The sequence below is a fragment of the Vulpes vulpes genome, chromosome 1, assembly GCF_048418805.1.
Source record: "Vulpes vulpes isolate BD-2025 chromosome 1, VulVul3, whole genome shotgun sequence".
NCBI lineage: Eukaryota > Metazoa > Chordata > Mammalia > Carnivora > Canidae > Vulpes > Vulpes vulpes.
In genome coordinates this window covers 73,159,287-73,180,158 of record NC_132780.1, presented here as the reverse complement: position 1 = coordinate 73,180,158, position 20,872 = coordinate 73,159,287, and the positions used below count along the sequence as shown (strand labels likewise).

Below are 20,872 nucleotides of genomic sequence, written 5' to 3'. Positions count from 1 at the left end.
TCTATTTCATCATTGTCATTTTTTGTTTGAAATATAGTTTTCAAGTTTAGATTCATTTGGATACTAGTGGGCCCAGTGTCTGATTTGGGGAGCAGAGTGGAGGGAATTAACTGAAAGAACAATCTAGAAATAAAGGACGTGCTTAAACTCTTACATTTGCTCTTAGCAAATCTTTGGAGGCTCAGTTCTGAGGATTTCAGTTTCTAAGGGCCTAGGATCCTCTCTGGACTGCTAACCTATATACTCACTGTTCTTGTCTCGCTGTCTTCTTTTTGATGACAGATAAAAAACTGAGTGACCTCTCTTCTCTATTTTGGAGGTAAAAAGAAATTGGGGGAATTCTGTGGGCAAATACATTATTATTTTATTTTTTAAACATGGTTCATCTTTCTTTGATGTTGAGATAGGACTCCTTTCCTAAGAATTACAGGTAATAAGGGTGCCTGGGTGGTACAGTTAGTTGAGCTGCTGACTCTTGGTTTCAGCTCACATCGTGATCTCAGGGTCCTGGTATTGAGCCCTGTGTCGGGCTTCACACTCAGCACAGAGTCTGCTTGAGACTCTTTCCCTCTTGCTTTGCCCCTCCCCTCCTACTCTCTCTCTCTCTCTCAAATAAATAATATCTTTAAAAAATTATAAGTAATAATTACTTCTGCATTTTCTTACATAACAGTGAGCCTACTTTCTAATTTTCTTGGTCTCATCTTTAATTGTCCTGAAGAAGTTGGAATACCCCAGAAGGACAAGATGGGAAGGGAGGGGGTATGCAGAGAGTGAGGGTGTGTGTTCTGGAAAGCCAAGTGCAGAGCCTCATCCCTTGCCGGTTGGTCCACAGCCTCGGAGTCGGTGTATGTGGTCTCCTTGCAGTCCATGAACTCACAGGGCCAGAGTCAGCCTGTCTACAGGGCTGCCCTAACGAAACGGAAGATTTCAGGTATGTTTTCAAGGATGCATCTGCTCATGTCATGGTCTGTGTGGATGCACTGTTGTTTCCAAATGATGCTGCCTGAGTGAGAATTACGTGGATTTCATTGAGTATGAAGGAAATCCCAGGGCTTGGTCACATCTTGGATACGAGTGTGTTTCTTTTTTACTCAGAGATGAGAGTGTGCTCCCGAAGAAGTATATTTCTCTTTATAATCTTGAATGGCTTTCCTTTGCAGCAGATTTGCTGCAATAGGTGTAGCCAAGCCTTTGCTCCATTTAAAATCACAGCATAACCCACATATCAGTTGCCCTGGTGGCAGACCCTGAGCAGAGAGAAATAAGAGAAGTGTGGAGGAAGCAGTGTGCAAGTTCTACACTCATACTTCATTTTAGCTAAAATCTCCCAAACATAACCTTGAGAAGAGTGAGAAAAATGTAGTGAGGTTTGCTCATAGCCTGATCATTGGTCATTTACTAAGGGATGTTTTTTTCCTCCATCCATTCACAGATTTTTTTTTTTATATCACTCACATCTTAATAAATTACACATACCTATTCTGGATCTTATGCCTCAATTTAAAGAGACAACCTGCAGTGTAGTTATTTTCATGAATTCACAATGTATTTGTGATTACAGTTTTATAGGACAGAGCAGGCATTAAATTATTATGTATATTTCTATATTATCATTTTACATTTATAATGATTATAGTTGCTTACGTTGTGTGACAAAAGTCTCAAATGCATGATGCTGCATTTTCATTTTTCATTGTTCACTGCTGTAGTAGAAGTGACTGTATTGCTTTTCTAACAGGCTATTTCTACAACCCCCCCCTCCTCTTGTAGCAAAAGTCATATCCTTTTGAAACATGGTCCCTGAGGCAGGAAAAGAAAAAACACAACAAACAATATCCCCAAGAGACTAAAACTCAAAATCAAAGCCTGTAAGTCTTCATTTATGGTAGAGATTGGACAGAAACTGTAGGCTTTGTGAGTACGAGGTATTCTCTTGGAAATTGGCAAACTGAGTTCTATTTTATGCCTCAATGTAACTTGCAATCTGTCTTGGAACCACATTTTCTAAAATGTAAGGATATTGAACCCAATGTGATTTGTGCATTTGTTTGAACCAGAACCTCATTTCATGCCATGATCGCTAAGGAAATGCCATGACTTGACCTTTTCTCCCCTCAAAACTTTTGCTTCCTGTAAAGATTGTATTATTTCCCAGAAACTTACAGTATGTGTTAAGAAAACACTGAGTCACTTGGAGTATCTTGGACCAAGGCAAAGCATCCCTTCTGCACTGTTCTTTATGTCAGCTGAATTGGTCAGCTTTTCAAGTAAACTGCCCATTTCTTAGACTATGGGTAAGAAAAACAAGAATGGAGATTTTGGTTTTTCTGCATTGACCAATCAAACAATTGCTTAGCTTTCTATGCATTTCATTTTATCTACCTTAAGTATAAGCAATTTAAAAATTATACAGCATGAATAATGAGCTCTTGAGGCCAGAGGAACTCAGGGCAGAGTAGTCTTTAATATGTCCCATTGTTATTTCAGAAGAGGATGAGCTAGACGTGCCTGAAGACATCAATGTCCGGGTCATGTCATCCCAATCTGTGCTTGTAGCCTGGGTGGATCCTGTTTTGGAAAAACAGAAGAAAGTTGTCGCATCAAGGTACTTTCCCTTATTTCTTTGTCTTTAAGTATGAGAGATGTGGTTTTTCTGACCCTGAAGAGACATGTGTTTATTTGAATGACTGTATCTCTTGACATATCTGAATGTTGGCCTCTTCTGTAGCTGAAGGGCAGACTATTCTATGACAAGCTGGCTAATCTCAGGTGTGGTCACACATTTTCTGCAGATCAGATACTACCAGGGCCTCGTGTGTAACACACACAGCAGAACCTTGCCTCTCACTTGCTCAGAGTTTTATCTTGTGTCTGGAAATTCCCTAGATTCTGTTTCTTCCATTTGTGTTTTGTTTTGCCTCAAAACAATCTATTTGTGTGCACAAGATATGGCCTCATCTTAGAAGGAATCTTATCTTTCCTCCTGTTATCCAGGAAGGATGGCAGTTAGAAGGATTTTTATGTAGAGAGGTGGACATTTGTCAAATGCCTTCCACACCATAGTTCTTCAGACATCCTTCAAAGCCTGAATTGCTTTATGTCCAGCTCAGTTGTGCACAGCAAAAGACACTATTTTGTCCTCAAGCCATGAGTTTATGCCATTCAGATTTTTATACTGATTTGCAATAACAGTAGAAGAAAAACTAATCATAAGGTTAAGATAATTTTTGCGTTTAAAAAAGCCACTGGAAAACACCATTCCTTGTTAGCAGTAGATTATTATAGCCATCAAAATTTTATGTGTTAAATGATTGAATAGTTTATATTACCAAGAGAAAGCCAAAGATTTGGTGGCCACCAGGGCACTATGTATTAACTTTTGAACCTATCTACAACCAGGAAAAGCGAATGTCCCTTAAAAAGATGAATGGAATGGAATGTTGATATTATATATGTATTTTACATATATACCATTATTTGTATTAGATATAGTTTCTGTCACTGTCTGTTAGTAACGAAAAAAAAAAAAAGGCATCTCCTTCTTTTGAAAGACCTCAGGAAGCTCATAGTGATTCTCTTCCTAGCTGTTTTTTTCCTGATTACCACTGGACTTTGATTCTCAACATCTTGATGAAAACAAAAGAGGGCTTGAGTTTTCTTAGCAGGACTCTTGTATTAACTGGTGGGCTGGGCTGTGTCTGCAACTAAAGTCTTATCTTGACTTATTAAATATCACCTTGTTAATGCTTCAAATACTTTCTACTGCCAAGTGGCTGCAAAGAAAATTTCTAGGGAAAGGAATACAATAAATATCATTTGCAACTTTTAGAGTGTGGTAGATGTCTTATGTCTGGGATTGTTATTACCAAGTTTGTTCCCACTGTTTCTCTCCCTGACAATCACACAGTATAGTTTCTTTGGTAAACTCCTCTATCCTGCTCTGTTTGTTACACATTTTTGCTTCTTCCAACGCTAATAAGTTTACTCAAAACCATATGTTGCCTTTCCTTCTGAACCTATAGCAAACATGCCTGCTTTGGCATGAAATTTATCTTCTTATCTTTTTTTTTTCCTGAGAGCCAAGATACCTTGGGCCAGCTTCAGTTCTTGCTATTGCTTTTTCACACCACATACATGCACACACATCCCTCAGAAGTCACTTGCCTGGTCAAAGCTGTCCCCCTTCTGTCCCTTCCCTTCTCAATCTCCACTTGATCTCATGTGCAGTAAGACACAGTAAGTTCCATGTCTCCTAGCCTACTTTAAACATCTTTCCTGGAACTTGAGAGTAAATTCTTTAACTTAATAACATAGTCAAAAACTTAGATTTTTCTTCTCTTTAATTTCTCTACTTACCTCCAGAAGTCATTATTTATGGGAAAGGAAAAAATAGCAAGGGGCCTAGTGTTCAGTTCCAGAAAAGTGATCAACTGGGTACATTGTTGCCTTGCATTTTCTTGTAGACAGTACACTGTGCGCTATCGAGAAAAGGGGGAATTGGCAAGGTGGGATCACAAGCAGACCTCCAACAGACGTGTGCTGGTGGAGAACCTGATTCCAGACACTATGTACGAATTCGCAGTCCGTATTTCACAGGGTGAAAGAGATGGCAAATGGAGTACGTCTGTCTTCCAGAGGACACCAGAATCTGGTCTGTATTTAAAATGGCCTTTGGATTTTCAAACTGAGAATTACTCTGAAAATAAGATTTAAAGATAGTTTAAGAAGCCAATGGTGATAAAAGCCAGCAGAGAGATTTTTTAAAGTAATGTTGACCCTAATTCTGGGACTTATTTCTACGTACTAATGCAAAGAAGTTCAGTAACTATTACCTTGGGTCCATGTTTTATCCTTTACTGGCCATATTCATTAGCATGTTATTCTGATATGTGGAGCACAATACATCCCAGGATAGCATAATCATAAATCACTGCGATATGCATGCGTGTCCCTGGGTAATGCATGGTTCTGGAGGGTAGAGGGTACTCTTCTTTCCTAAGGCTGAGCTTCTGTTTGATTCTGGGGGAGAATTTTGCTCTGTATCAATTATTTTCTCTTAAACAATGTCTTTAAAAGCTTTATTAAAAAGAAGTTTGAACTAGATTTTAATCTTCTTTATGTATTTCATTATTCAGCAATGAAAGAAATTTTGAATTTCTAAAAGCATTGCCCTAGATGTGTCTAAACTTGCTACGTGAGTCAGTAGCACTGACATAAATCACTATCTTGCATAAGGAGTAATGAGAGTGTAGAGCTTTCTGTCATGTGTAATAAAAATGAACACAGTAGTGCTTCAGTGAAAAATATATATGTAGGAACCATCTGTCACTTACTTTCAGAATATCCGTAAAGGCATGTTTAAACCTTGGGTCCTTGTCCTTTTGCAGCTCCGACAACAGCTCCTGAAAACTTAAATGTCTGGCCAGTCAATGGCAAACCTACAGCTGTCACTGTAGCTTGGGATGCACTGCCCGAGACCGAGGGAAAAGTGAAAGGTAGGAACTTCATTATTTAAGGTGTCAGGTGCACACAAGAGTGACATACCCCAAATAGAGATGTGTATGTTGACTGATAAACAACGTTCTAATAGCAGGCTTGGTGACTGGAAGATCAATAGGGAAGCAACATACGTATATGGGATGCTAACCCAATGGACAAGGGTACTTCATGCTGGGTTCTCATTGTCAGTAAGATCCAGGTGGTCATGAAGATGAAAAGCCATCTTTCGATGAAAGATGAAAAGCCTATCCCAGCGATTTCAGTACTGCTCTCAGGAGGGGTGTTTTTAATTGTATGGGTGTGACATCATAACCTTTACACATACAAGGAACAATCTTGTGTTGCATGCTATGGGTCTTTTCATTGTACCAATATGATCATGGAACATGGGAATAAGCAGGAACCATGTGGAATGACAAATGTCTTGAATGAGACCATATATATAATAAAAATGGGTTTGAAAAACCAAGTAATGAAATAAAAAAATTGATTTTTTTCTTATTTGTCAGCCTTTTTAATTAATATTTTTTGGTTAGGAAAAATAATGACTTTAAAATTAAAAAAAGATCAAAGATGAAAAGGAATTAGAATAAAATACAGCTATTCTTAAATTTAAAAATTGTTGAGAATATGAAATAAAAACACAGATTACTTCTTTTTAGTGTAAAAACATTCAAGAACCTTCCAGAAGTCTATTCAGAGACATTTTAGAAGGCTATCTGGAGGATTTCACCTGACATTGACTATACAGATGTACTCTAAGGATATGTTAAAGATTTTTTTTTTTGATATGTTAAAGATTTTATTTATTTATTTGAGAGAGAGAGAGAGAGAGCACCAGTAGGGGGAGAGGGAGAAACAGACTTCCTGCTGAGCAGGGAGCCTGATGTGGGGCTCGATCCCAGGACCCTGAGATCATGACCTGAGCCGAAGGCAGATGCTTAAAGGGGCTGAACCACTCAGGTGCCCTGAGAATTTCTTAACTGAAAAAACTAACAGGTTCTCTTGTATTTGACTGTAAATTATCTTTGAGGACCTGTAAGGATGTCTTTCCATAGGACAATGGAAGTTAAAGAAGGCAGTTGTAGAGTAGTAGTTTCTAAACTTAATGCTTTCTCACTTTGCAGTTTTTAAAGAATATATTGTACTGTTCTTACTCATTTTTTTCCAGTGGAATAAATCAGAAGCAAATGAAGACAAGACATATTTAGTTGGCCCCTTTAATCATCCATTTTTATGACAGTTTGTCGTGATGCTGGCAAGGATTCTGAAAATTGCATAAAGACATTTTTGGCTGACAACTTTTGTTAGTTATAAAAAAGTCAATTGTTCCTCCTTTTATGGCTTTATTATCGTGCTACTTATTTGCTTTCTTTCCCTCTCCCACATCTTAGTTTATATTTATAACTCCTTGGCGAATGAACCTCCCTGGTAGTCAATGAAATATTTTCAGAAATAATAATAGCTACTGAGTTTTTGTGTCCAAAAGAACTCATGTATCATAACCCTGCTCAGGCAGTTTTCATAAAGGGATGGTAGTGGGATTGCAAATTCATAATTGAATTCCCCACTGGGGAATTTATATATATGACAAATATAAAACATAATAGAAGAATATAGTTTGACATGGTTACATTTTTTCCAGATGAATTGAATTCATAAAAAAGTTTGTATTGCAAAATTTTATAGACAGTGGGTTCTTTTAATTCTTAGTTTTGACCATCATAAATGACTAGTTTGTTCATTTTCAAAGAGAAAAGAATGTGTGTGTGTGTGTTTTTTTTAAAGACAAATGCTGCAAAAGCATCTTTGGTTGAAGTTTTTTAATTAATGTGCTTATTAAATATTAGATCTCAGGGAAGAGAAAAGGTCTTCTGTGCTCCTCTCCATACAACATAGACAATATGACAGTTGCTTGGCTTTTCTGTGATTCAAATTCTTTTTCATGGTTAGACCCTACCCACATTAATTTGATAATTTTTTAAGTCTTGAGTTCATTGAGAGGAAAACAGACATGACGGTTTTTAGTTGAGGGTGGAAATGCTGTTTTAATATATGGCTTCCTTAAGTTGCAGTATTTCCATAGAAACCTGGAGCTATATTAGTTCCTTGGGCTGAATTTGCTCTGATTTTCAAAGTTCAAGGGCATTACATGTTTGTAAACATCACTGATTCAAGATGGAAATGTTAGACATCCCATCAATCTATGAACCAGCAACTTTTCCTCACAGTTTTAAATACTGTGAAATATCCTGACCTACATATACTAAGCCAGGACTGTAATTCCTGCAGAAGTGAAATTACCCCCCAAATATGAGATCTGGCTTAACATGCAAAGAAAAATAGCCCAGATCGATACACTGAGAGTCCTAAAGGCGTTGGCAGCTCTCCAGATTCAGTCCCAACCATCATCAGTTAAATCTGCTGCGGCTTCTTCTACTTGGGCTATAGTAATGCTGACATAGTAAATTAGTAAATAAGCACAATGAAGAAAAACTCCCGATGCAGTGTAAATAGTCTTGGTATGTTGTATGAAGACTGGCCTCCTGGGCTCCATATGTTTAATTTGCTGAAAATGGAAAGTTGCCAGCGGGTTCCCTCCATGGCCCTGTCTGGTAGCCTGAACGAATGTTAGTTCACCTTCCACCGTGTCTCTATGCTCCAGCTGCTGACTTGGCGTGCATTGCTAGAGTATTAATTTTAGTAATGCACGTTCTAATTCATCCTGCCCATACAGTCTGTCTGCTGGACACAGGACTGTGTTCACTTTCCTCCTTCCAACCGTCTGCCAAATCATTTCAGAATACATTCTTTCATACGCCCCGGCTCTCAAACCATTTGGAGCAAAGTCCCTCACCTATCCTGGAGAGACTACTTCTGCCCTAGTGGATGGTCTGCAGCCTGGGGAACGCTATCTTTTCAAAATCCGGGCGGCAAACAGGAGAGGACTGGGGCCTCACTCCAAAGCCTTCATTGTCGCTATACCAACAAGTAAGCATCATGTGTTTGTGGCTCTTTCTCTGTCTCTCTTCATTACCGCTAATTGTGGTGTGTTACTTTGAATCATACTCTGTTGATGATTTTTTGGGCTAAAGTTGCCTGTTGAGTTCTAAAATATTTTTGTTGTCCCATTAGAAATTAGTCTTCCTGGAGACTAAAATATTATTGATTGCTTATCACATGAATTACTATTACAGTATTACAGTAACATGAATGTATCAATTATGTGATTAATCTTATATCACTGAGTAATTTGGGGCTTATGCTGACAGGGAAAGGACATTTTTACAGGTGTAATAATACACATGACATTTTTAATTGTTAGCTCTTTTCAATTTCTAGAAAGCACTTAAGATTTTTCATTTATATTCCATTATTTTGGAGTGCAGCTTTAGTCAGAACTCCAGTTACCTCATTTATAACTGGAGTTTATATATATATATATATATATATATATATATATATATATATATATAATCAAGATAACTATCAAGATTGAGCAGGTTAATAAGTTCCCAAATTGGAGCACAGTATTTTTGAACTGTATTTTCTTTTCTGCTTCCCCATATTTACATCAGATATTGGTAGCTGTCTCCCTAACCGTGTGCTGTGAGGATCCACAGTATACCACAACATTATACAGTTCTGTGCTGGAAAAACTGGAATAGATGAGGTTTGCTCCCTCTGGGTCCTCCACTGCCATATAAATTCCCCTCTTCTTACAGCATCCCTGGTTCAATCTTGCTCTCAGGAAAGGATAAATTATAGAGCACATGTAATATAATGCTCTGCCTACCCCAGGAGTCTTTTTAATCTTAAGCTTTATTTTGGGATTACAAATGTATACTTTATTAAAGGAATTTTAAGTAAGAAGGAGGAAACAAGTACAGACATGTTAAGGGCAAGAGAGAACTCTTTGTAATGCCCCCCAAATTATGTATTTGTTGCTCCCCTGTCACTTGCAAATCACACACAACACATCCCCATTTATTTTTAAGTATAGATCATTCAACATTAATCATTTTATAGCAAACTTATGTGTATTTCTTCCCTACATGGCTAAGAGTGGCTTAAGACATCTGTAGAAAAGAAAAAGAAAAAAAAAAAAAAAAAAAGACATCTGTAGTATCCTGACAGTTACATTAAGAAAATCCTACATAAGATTTTTGCATTTAAAAAATCAATGGGTCACTTTAAAGTACTCCTTTGAAAAATTCCTGCAAATAATGTTGTGACATAACTTGATTACATTAATAGAAATCTAATACGCATCTCCTGGGACTGTATCATTACTTAAAGCAAAAAAGATCTTTAAAACATTGCCATAATTTGGGAAATGTGTTCAATGTCTAAAGAATGAGAAGTTATTAATTATAATGACTAATTACAAATGCCTCCATACTGCCCTCTTAAATACTCACCTAATGTTGCACAGCTTTCTTTTTCTTTTCTTTTCTTTCTTTCTTTTTTTTTTTGATGGCTAAAATCTTTAAAATTTATTATAGCCAGTTCTGGTGAGTCCGATGTGCAGCAGAAGACCCATCCAGAGGATAACTGGAAATCTGAAAAGCTGGAGACTTCTCCCAAAGCTCCCACTTCCTCGAAACACACTCATTTGCCTGTTTCTCCCCGAGGCAGAAATGTCAAGAACCCTCTTCTTGACTTGAAGAACAAAATACTGGCCAACGGTGGGGTGCCCAGAAAACCCCAGCTTCACCCTAAGAAGACTGAAAGTTTGGATCTGCAGTCAACAGAAATCACCGATGAGGAGGAGCCGGATTCCCTGGGCGACCCACCAACATTGCCCTCAGAGACCCAAGACCAGAAGCCACAGCAGAGGCTGCCAAGTAGATCTGTACCCTTGGTCCTTGCTCCTGGGAGGACCCCAGTGAGGGTGCAGACACCCGGGCTGCCCCGAAAGGAGGGCATGGACAGGGGCAGCTCCTCTCTGGCTTCTTACCCTCGGCCAGGAGTGTCCCCTTCAGCCCCAGCCTCGTCTGCACCCCACATACGCATGGAAGGCAGCCCTCGCCGCCCTTCAGCGGGGCCCTCCACCAACCTGCCCCCCAGCTCCACTGACAATGACTCGGTGGGCCAAGAGGAGGAGGAGCCAGCCGCGGGCTCCCGGGACCCCAAGGACGCCGCCTCCCCGAGGCTGCCTCCCAAGAGCACCTCCCACGCCCGGCCGGCCCTGTGGCCCAGCCGCCAGGCCACCTCCAGCGCCCTGCGGGACAGAAGCCCCCTGCACCACGGCACAAAACCAGCCTTGCCTGCGCGGAGAGCACCCCATTTGGGGGACAGGGAGGACAATTCGGGTGCTTCAGTCCCACCCTCGAGACTTTCTCCGCCCCAGGGAGGGTCATCTCGGCTGCCACCCACCGAACCACACCGCGGGGCTCCACTGTCCAGGGGCTGGAAGGATGGTTACGGCAGCGCAGCCGCCAAGTCCAACGTGCCATCACAGTCCAGGTCTTCCTCGTCTTCTGGTCTCTCCTCTAGGACACAGGGCTCTGAGGGAGAGGATGCCTCTGATGGCGATGGTGACAATGATACGGAAGAGAGAGGCAGGCCGGCTGAGGCCACCGCCCCCACCTCTCGGGCGCGGCTGCCCGCAGGGTCGCCAGTCTCTGGACATTTCAATTTGTTCAGAAACAAGCCCTTTGCTGCCCACACGAGATATCCAAGCCGGTTTGGCAGCGGCCGAGGACCCCGGCTGCATCCCTCCAGCTCCCCGCCATCCACTGTGTCCCCCCGAGTTCACTCGAGGGTGAATTCTCAGGAGGTCGCTGCAGAGAGCGAAGCAGAAGACGAGAAGCCACTTCCTGCCACCGTGGTAAACGACCACGTGTCTTCCTCCTCCAGGCAGCCTGCCTCCCTGGCCGTGGACCACCTAAGGAAAGGCCCACAGAGAGGGGCGAGCCTTCAGCAGAAGGAGCCCTTGGCGGAGAACCCCAAATCCGCGGGGCCTGTGGCAGGTGCGCATCCTCAGGGCAAGCCCCTGCCCTCCAAGGAGCTGGACGTCCAGCAGAGCACAGAAGTGGGTGCGGAGGGCGGCTACCCTAAGGCGCACCTGGCCCCCGCTAGGCGGCCGGCGACGCGGTCCCAGCACCACCCCAGGCCCGGGCTGCCCAAGAGGATGGCCCCCGGCCAGGGCCTGGGTGCCGGGGCCGCCGCTCCCGAAGGGCAGCCTTCCCCCGCGGTCTCCGCGTTGCAGCCGCAGCCCCGCGGCCCCCAGAGCAAGGACGTGGGGCGCCCGCTGTCCAAACCCAAGCCCGAGCTGCCCCAGGCTGCGCGTCCTCACCCCCGGGCGCAGGACAGCGCCTCCTTCTCGGACCCCTACGCAGCCAGGGGCAGTGAGTCCTCCCACGCGGCGAGCTCCCGAGGGGTGCTCCCCACGTCTCCCCACAGTCGGGACGAGGACCCAGAGGCCAGATCTGTCGGGAAGCACCACGACAGCGTCGAAGCAGAGGCCCGAGGCGCCCGGGAGCCCGCACACCCGGCCCGGGCCAGGGATCCCACCCTGTCCCTTCCCAAGCACCGGCAGCCGGAGGCTCCCGCGGGGGGCGCGGGCGACAGTCACCTCCGCAGACCCCCGGGCTCCCTGCTGAGGCCCGGCGGCCCCCGCCCGCACCCCCTTGCCCGCCCCCGGGTCCCGGGCCGAGCCGGGCCCCAGGCTGCGGGCAAGAGCGAGCGCACCTCCCAGGGCGCGCCGTCCAAAAAGGAGCCCCTGACCGCCAAATCTCAGCAGTCGGTCTCGGCAGAGGAGGAGGGTGAAGGCACGATGTTTTTTAAAGGAGGAAAGGACGGGGACCCCCTGTCTTCCTCTGTTCCAAAGTGGCCCTCCTCCAGCCCCAGGGGCAGCAAATATGTGGATGGGAACATCGCTAAGGACAAGACTGACCCTGCCCTTGTGCTCGCGCCTCCCAGGGTGAGCCCCCCCCAGGAGGAGAAGCGCGCCCCTCCGCCTCCTCCTGGCAGCTCCCCGAGAGCCCCACTCGCCCCGCCCAGACACCCCCACCGCAGCCCTGCCACGCCAAGCCCCACCGTGGGCACCCCGGCCCGGGTGCGGTACACCACCCGCGCCCCTCCGGTCCATGCCTCCACCACCCCTATGCTGTCCTTGCGCCAGCGCATGATGAACTCGAGATTCCGGAACCCTCTCTCGCGCCAGCCTGCCAGACCCCCCCCCAGACAAGGTAATTTCGTTTTGAACTCTCTCTGCGGTTCTCAGTAGTAGTGTTCATAGCAATTCTAGGGAGGCTTTTATTTTATGTTATTGAGTGTCTGCTGTGTCCAAGCACTGCGTGAAGAGCTTTACAGATGTAAGGGGATTTCGGCCTCTTAACCACCTCTTGCATTGTTTGTCCTGGTTTTCAGTGGAGGAGACTAGGACTCAGGAATCTGAGCGGTTCCAGAAGTCAGACAAGCTGTGTGGCGGGGCTGCAGCCCTCCTCCCATCCTCCGCCATTCCTCCATCGCATACTGCCTCTTTAAATTCACGAAGTATGCTCTTAATCTGTGAAAAGGAGTCACAGTCAGATGCCATACTAGGGTTCCTGTGTTTTAGGTTATTTTTAGTTGCTTACCTGCCAGGCTATATTCAAAGAATCCACAGTAAGGAAGTGGGTACCTGTGTAGGCTGGATTTTGTTCTTGTTGATTCTGCATGTAAAAACTCTCAACATACCCTGCGATTAAACTCACATCTTGGGTGTGAATTGCTTAGACATTGCAATCAGCGAATGTTATTTAAAGCCTCCAGAAAATGCATGTTAAAGATGATTGTCACACGGAGGCAGATGTAAGAGGCAGATGTGTGACTTACATTGAGGACACAATGTAGATAGCTATGAATTAGAGTCCCCATGGACCCCAGGGATCTACAGTATCTACTCCAAGTCAGCGTTTGGTTTAGTGACACCTTGCACTCTCTTTGCATGCTATTGGTACTTAATGGAAGATTGTTGAATGAATGCATTAGTGTTTATTACTCTGTACTTTGTTATTAGTTCAGCCCAATGTAAAGACATAGAACAATGCCCTATATAGAGGTCAGTTCTCTATTAAAATGGACTATTTTAAGCAAACCTTAACAGATATAAAATCCACATTCCCTTGTAGATAGCAGGAATTCAATAAATATTTAATTTTTGTTAACGATTTGAGCAAGAAAAATAAGTCCCTGACCTACAAATAGTTGTCAGAAAGCCCAAATACTTTGTGCCATGGGTGGGGCTGGATCACAGTGCTTCCAGAACAGACCTCTACTAAGTGTAACAGATCAGAAATGCAGAGATAAAGAGGAAGGGCAGGTGCTAGGAACAGAAAGAGCAGCAAATGAAGGCACAGCTAACTGGACCTTCTACTTCACTCTGAGCAAACGTTTCTCAAGCAGCCCCACAGAAGTCAGACTGAGCATTTACACTTGGTGATTGATGATTGGACCTGAGTCAGCTAGGAATAGATGTTGGGTTTAGTATAAGCTGCTGGGAAGACCAGGACAGCATCTAGTCTATTTTAGAGATAGTTTTCTCGATCCTTCTAACCTTCCTTCCCTCTATCTTCCAACTGGCTAAAATAATGCTATAGCCACTACTGTCTTAAGCTTTATTGAGAAAATTTACTTATGCTGGACTCCTCTCCTCAATATTGTCAGAAAACTGTGACTTTATTGTACTTTTAATAGATGTCCGTATTTGGTATTTAGAAGTCCCGATTTAAGACTGTCATCTAATATATACCAGTTATTGGTTTAAAATTCTGTTTAGTATTTCTGTTCAAAATGACATGTTACTACTTAGAGTTTGGTATGAAGCCAACTTTACAGGAGTGTTGAACTTACCAGATTCTGTTTTTTTGTTGTTGTTGTTGTTGCTATTGTTTTGTTTTGTGTGCCATGTAGGTTATAATGGCAGTCCAAATGTAGAAGGGAAAGTGCTTCCTGGTAGTAACGGAAAACCAAGTGGACAAAGAATTATCAATGGCCCACAAGGAACAAAGTGGGTAGGGTAAACTTCTTTACACATACCAGTTGTTTTCATGCTGCTGGGAAGAGAAAAATGGTGGGCATTGTGTAGAAATAAATGAAATGGTCTTTCGTTTTTCTTCTCCAGTTTTAACCACTCATACATTAATATACTTGTATATTGTTTCTTCCAGTACTCAGAAAGATCTTTTATTTTATTCTCCTGAGTAATTGGTTTGCTTTCTTCTCATAGCTAATAAGATAAGTGGGCCTTTATTTCTTGTTTGCTTTGACTGGTTAGGAAGATCACACAAATGTATGTTCCAACCCCACAGCAATTATGTGGGCCCCAATGCTTAGCCTCTCAAATGGACTTCTTTTCCTCCACCTTTGATAGCTTTCATTTTATTTTATTTTTTTTATTATTTGATTAACTAGTATACACATTTTTAAAAATATTTTTTTAAAAGATTTTATTTATTTATTCATAGAGACACACCTAGAGAGAGAGAGGCAGAGACACAGGCAGAGGGAGAAGCAGGCACCATGTAGGGAGCCCGATGTGGGACTCGATCCCGGGCCCCCCAAAATCACGCCCTGGCTGCAGGCGGTGCCAAATGTGTATACACATTTTTCTGTAAATTGTCCCAAATCCTTTGTAAAAGAAAGCAGGGTAAAAACAAATGAACAAACCAGAAAACCCTGGATCAAATGGGCAGTTTTTATCAGATCACCTTTTGAATATTTCCAACAATTGTTGTTTGGCTGAAAAAAAGCTACTAGTGTTCTATATAGGTTTAAGCTAAATGACTTTCACTTCCTGGGGCTGTTTAGGGTTTTGTTTGTTTGTTTGTTTGTTTGTTTGTTTTAGCAGGTTAGAGGGTAATGGGCAGAACATTTAAAATGTTCACCAGATTTAAAATATTTCTTCAGAGAATCACGACTAGGAATTCCCAGTCAAAACTTCCCGTTTATGGCAGTAAGTTTTAGGAAGACATACTGAGAGACTTCAGGAAATTTTTAGTCACTGATAAAAAGATACATTTTTGTCATTTCTTAAAGGAACAGGAATTTACAAAGGAAGAATGTATATTAAAGCAAAATGTCATTGTAAGCAATTTTCATTGCACCACCAGTGTAGGGCATGAGCTTATCCCTAACAGGGATAGTAATAGCTTCTCTCTCCCACCCCAAAAGTTTTATAATTCCTTAGGATATGGAATTTTTGCCTGCACTATGTATTAGGCAATTTAATGACAAATTAAATTGTCTTTGTTATAGCAACTTCAGTTTTCAACATGAACAGCCAGACGGAAACATTTCATGTTTTTAATACACTAGCAATACATGTTCATGGCAAGAAGTTGAAACAATTCAGAAATATAGGGAAAAGATAATTTCTAAGCTAATAACACCCCAAACCACTCCCCAGAGAGAACCACTGCTAACATTTTGGGATATGTCCATCTAGATTATTTTTCTTTTTTTTATTTTTTTATTTTTTTTTTAATTTTTATTTATTTATGATAGTCACACACAGAGAGAGAGGCAGAGACACAGGCAGAGGGAGAAACAGGCTCCATTCACCGGGAGCCCGACATGGGATTCAATCCCGGGTCTCCAGGATCGCGCCCTGGGCCAAAGGCAGGTGCTAAACCACTGCACCACCCAGGGATCCCTAGATTATTTTTCTTTGCAGTTTTAAGCTTATGTACACAAATGAATATATATTATATACACAAATGAAAAAATATTTTTAAAAGATTTTATTTATTTATTTGAGAGAGAGAGTTCAGAGAGAGAGAGAACCCTAAGTAGACTCCATGCTGAGTGCAGAGTCCAAATGGGGCTCGATCTCATGATGCTGAGATCATGACCTGAGCTAAAACCAAGAGTCATAGGCTTAATCGATTGAGCCACCCAAGCAACCCTGATTATATTTTTATTCTGCAAAATGGTCAGTCCGTAATCTGAGTCCATAGCAGTGGATGTCAATATATGCAGAATTTCCAAATCCTTCTCATTGGCCCCTAGTATTCCACTGTGTGGATGAGCCATATTTTATTTAATCCGTTCCTTCCACTGATGACCACTTAGTTATTTGCTGCTTTTCAGCATTACACACAGCATACTAAATGAGAGCAGTATTTTCAACATCTTTTGCATTATTTGAGAAACTTAAGACAATTTATATATTCTCGGGGATCCCTGGGTGGCGCAGCGGTTTGGCGCCTGCCTTTGGCCCAGGGCGCGATCCTGGAGACCCGGGATTGAATCCCACATCAGGCTCCCGGTGCATGGAGCCTGCTTCTCCCTCTGCCTCTCTCTCTCTCTCTCTCTCTCTCTGTGACTATCATAAAAAAAAAAAAAAATTATATATTCTCTGGATAAGCGATTATCATATGAAAGGGGACCCTTTTGCACTTTGTTCTTATTAATCCTTGTGAATGATGTGGGCAAAAATAATGTTTCTTACTCCTGTTGTGGTTTCCTTCTGTGGAAGCTTTGTGCCTATGTTTGTGTAGGTGGATTCACACTCAGAATATTCTGTAATCTGTGTCATGGGTTTAGGTCGTGGATCTCGATCGTGGGTTAGTATTGAATGCAGAAGGAAGGTACCTCCAGGATTCACAAGGAAATCCTCTTCGGATTAAACTAGGAGGAGACGGTCGCACTATTGTGGGTAAGTGAGGATGGTTTTAGGGCAACAAAAGTGTTCTGAATTAGCTGTGGAATAACAACCCCCTGCTCATTTTTAATGGGGGCCATTGGTCCAGTTACTTTTAGCCAGATGGAAAGGAGTACACCAAAGGGGCAGAGCTTAGCATTTTCCCTGATACAGCTATAGTTCTACTCTTTCTACAGACCTCACCCTACAGACTCCACCCTCCAGAAAAGGTGATGCTTGACTTCCTTCTTGAGATAGGACAGGGTAGAGCAGTAGGAGTCAGCAAATGACAGCATGAAGGCCAAACCCTGTCTGCTGCCTGTTTTTGTACTGTCTGCGAGCTCAAAATAGTTTTTGCACTTTCAAATGATTGCAAAAGAAAAAAAAAATCAAAGAATAATAATATTTGTAACGTGAAAATTCTATGAAATTCACATTTCTGCATCCATATTTCAAGTTGTATTGGAACACAGAAACACTCATTTGTTTGTATATTCTCTATGCTTTTTTTGCCCTATAATGGCAGAATTGAGAGTCTGAGACATGAAATTTAAAATATCTGGCCCTCTATCTTCTCTGGCCCTTGACAGATTAAGTTTGCCACCCTGAGTACAATGTAACACTCTTCCTCCTTAGTTGTAGGAGTCAAGAGGAGGAAAGAATTACTTTTCGGACTAGAGACTAAGAGCTGTTTCAGGGTAATGGGCATATTGATGAAATATTCACACAGTATCTAAGGTAATACAGAGTAAGGGACAATATAATAAGGCCAGAAATTTCTGGATCGTAGCAGATACTGCTACCCTTGCTGGATATGCTTTTAGTATTTCCTTTGCTTTTTACTGATTCAAATCCAAGAAGCCATAAGCTTTGAGAAGACGCTTTGCAATTGGTTTTTACTTTCTCTGGATGATTTCCAAAGACAGCTTTTGTCTGATTTTGTTTCAGATCTGGGAGGGACCCCTGTGGTGAGCCCTGATGGCCTGCCCCTCTTTGGGCAGGGGCGGCACGGCAAACCCCTGGCCAGTGCCCAGGATAAGCCTATTCTGAGTCTTGGAGGGAAGCCTCTAGTGGGCTTGGAGGTTGTCAAAACAACCACCCGTGCCCCCATCACAACCACACGACCTACCACGACGACCCCGAGGCCAACGACTGCTACCACCCGCCGCACGACCACCACTACGCGCCCAACAACCACCATTCGAACCACTACACAGACAACCACCACCACCACCACCACCACCACCACCACCCCTGAACCCACCACCCCCACTCCCACTTGTCCCCCTGGGACCCTAGAACGGCATGATGAAGATGGCAACCTCATAACAGGCTCCAGTGGGCGCCCAGAGTGCTACCCTGAAGAAGGTAACCGCCTTCATTGTCATGGTGGCCTGAGAAACTAGCATATAGCATTTCAGAGTAAGGTCCCAAAGGCTCCAGGAGGGGTAAGGAGGGGGCACAGTAGGATGGCAACTAGAGGCGTTTCTAGTCAGCCAAGCTTTGTTCAGGGGTCCTGTGTCACAACCAGGGTGGTCAGATTTAGCAAATAAAAGTATGACAGGGGACATACTTAATATGAAAAATTATCTGCTGTTCATTTAAAATTCAGATGTAAGTGGTCATCCTGTGTTTTATCTGGCAACCCTTATCATAACCTACGTCAAAAATTTAGCTAAAACGTGAAACATTACAAGTATACACTAGCGTTTCCCCAACTGTGCATTACTAGACATTTGTAGATTTCTACATGTCATTTTATTTTAAAAGAAGATTCTGTGATTAGATTTAAACAAGGTTAATGATTTCTTATTGTTGGATTGTTCAGATCATTTTTTAAAATTTATTTATTCATGAGAGACACAGAGAGAGGCAGAGGCATAGGCAGAGGGAAAAGCAGGCTCCCTGCGGGGAGCCCAAAGTGGGACTTGATCCCGGAACCCTGGGATCATGACCTGAGCCAAAGGCAGATGGTCAGCCACTGAGCCAACCACCCAGGTGTCCCTGTTCAGATCATTGAATAAGCTCCTTGTGAGTTTCCAAGAAAAGTAGAATGTTCTAAGTGCATTTGCCAGCTGAACACTTTCTCCATCAGTTCTCCCTTTGCAAAATGCTAATCCTTGCATAGCTGGCCTCTGGGGGCAGCAGGGTAGGACTGTGCTATTTCCTCTGCTGTGGGGCCCCCAGTCAGGACTGTCCTCTGCCCCCGACCGGTCTTCCTGCTGAAAATGGCCAGTACCCCCTGAAGAATGGAAGCAAGGACACTTTGGCCGGGTCATCGTGGAGCTGCAAAGTCATCATCTTTTAGGCTTAGTCTCTGTTCAGGCTGCTTTGGAAGAGGTCATCTTGCATCTATGTCAGGCTCGGAGGAGACAAATTCACCTTCTTTCCCTTAGGTTGAAATGAATCACAATGTAGGCTGTGAAACTTATGTCTTTTTAAGCTGATACAGAGTGAAGGTGCTTCGTTTCAGGAATCATTTTGCACGCCCAGAATTCTTTACGCAGCCCTGTTGACTGTAATAAGCTTGAACTTGAATGCTGTATTCAAAATGGGAATTCTGTTTGAAGTCAGTCTTCTCACAGAAAAGCCCCAAATAAACAGGAACATTGGACACATCTAAAAATTGACACCAAAGGACAAGGAAACATGCTGATAGGAGGGCCATCGTGAAGAAGATTCGCACACTATCATTTTCTCCAGTGAGCACGAATTGGAATTTACCTTGGATATCTGGTATGAAAATATTATGTGCTTCCCTTGACGTTTTACTTCTACATACATTGATGTGTTTTTTTTTGATCTAAGTTTAATTGGAACAATTATTTATTTAATAATTGCAAACAGAAGAGTAACTATATTGGATTTGGATTGAATTATAACCATTATGAATATTTTGCATTATCTTTGGTCTACATTTATGGAGGGCTTATGTCATCTTCTTTTCATTTACTTCGGATTTTTGGACTTTTATTTGGCATGAAAGTCCATGTTTTTATCGGTATTTTTGTTTCTTCTTTTTTTTTTTGAGGGGGAAATCATGATATATGGTTATGTTTTTCACTTCACTTAATGTCATCCTTCCACTTCCTGAGCCCAGGCCCAATTAGTAGCCAAATGTTAATTATTAATTTGCCTCTAGGCAGCATTTTCAAAATGAGTACAAATCAATACAAAGTCTTGGGAAAAAAGTAAATTCACGGAGAGGAACATATAATCTTTATATAATGTTATGATGTACGATAATTATTATTTTAAAAATATTCCATATGGCTGATCTCCCTTTTTTATTTACACTGCTCCATTAACAAATTTATTTTCTTTCTTGTATTAATTCTAATCATAGTTATTTTAAAAATTTTAAATTATAGTTTTGAGATTTAGTTCACATACCATAAAGTTCGCCCTTCTGAAGTGTACAGTTTAGTGGTTTTTAATATTTTCACGGAGTTGTGCAGCCATCACCACCATCAAATTCTTGAACAATTTCATTACCCTAAAAGAAGCCCCATACCCATCAGCTGCCGCTCCTCATTCCCTCCTCCTCCTAATGCCTGGGAAACCACGAATCCACTTTCTGTCTCTATGGGTTTGTCTATTCTGGACGTTTCATATAAATGGAATCCTACAAGATGTCTGGCTTCTTTCACTCAGCTTGATTTGTATTCAAGTTTCATCCATGTTGTAAAACAGATCTGTACATTATTCTTTTTACTGCTGATTAATATTCTGTTGTGT

At 42.3% G+C, this 20,872-nt stretch overlaps 1 protein-coding gene across 1 annotated transcript in view; it reads left to right on the top strand.

The window, feature by feature from the left end:
• FNDC1 (fibronectin type III domain containing 1) overlaps positions 1–20,872 on the top strand; it is a 102,090-nt gene that overhangs the window by 48,666 nt on the left and 32,552 nt on the right. Inside the window, exons 6-14 of the mRNA XM_072766825.1 lie at positions 836–934; positions 2,491–2,608; positions 4,467–4,654; positions 5,391–5,498; positions 8,305–8,493; positions 10,008–12,698; positions 14,404–14,504; positions 17,038–17,149; positions 18,083–18,502. Of these exons, the coding sequence (XP_072622926.1) occupies positions 836–934; positions 2,491–2,608; positions 4,467–4,654; positions 5,391–5,498; positions 8,305–8,493; positions 10,008–12,698; positions 14,404–14,504; positions 17,038–17,149; positions 18,083–18,502 (4,026 nt within the window). The remainder of the gene's footprint in view (positions 1–835; positions 935–2,490; positions 2,609–4,466; positions 4,655–5,390; positions 5,499–8,304; positions 8,494–10,007; positions 12,699–14,403; positions 14,505–17,037; positions 17,150–18,082; positions 18,503–20,872) is intronic.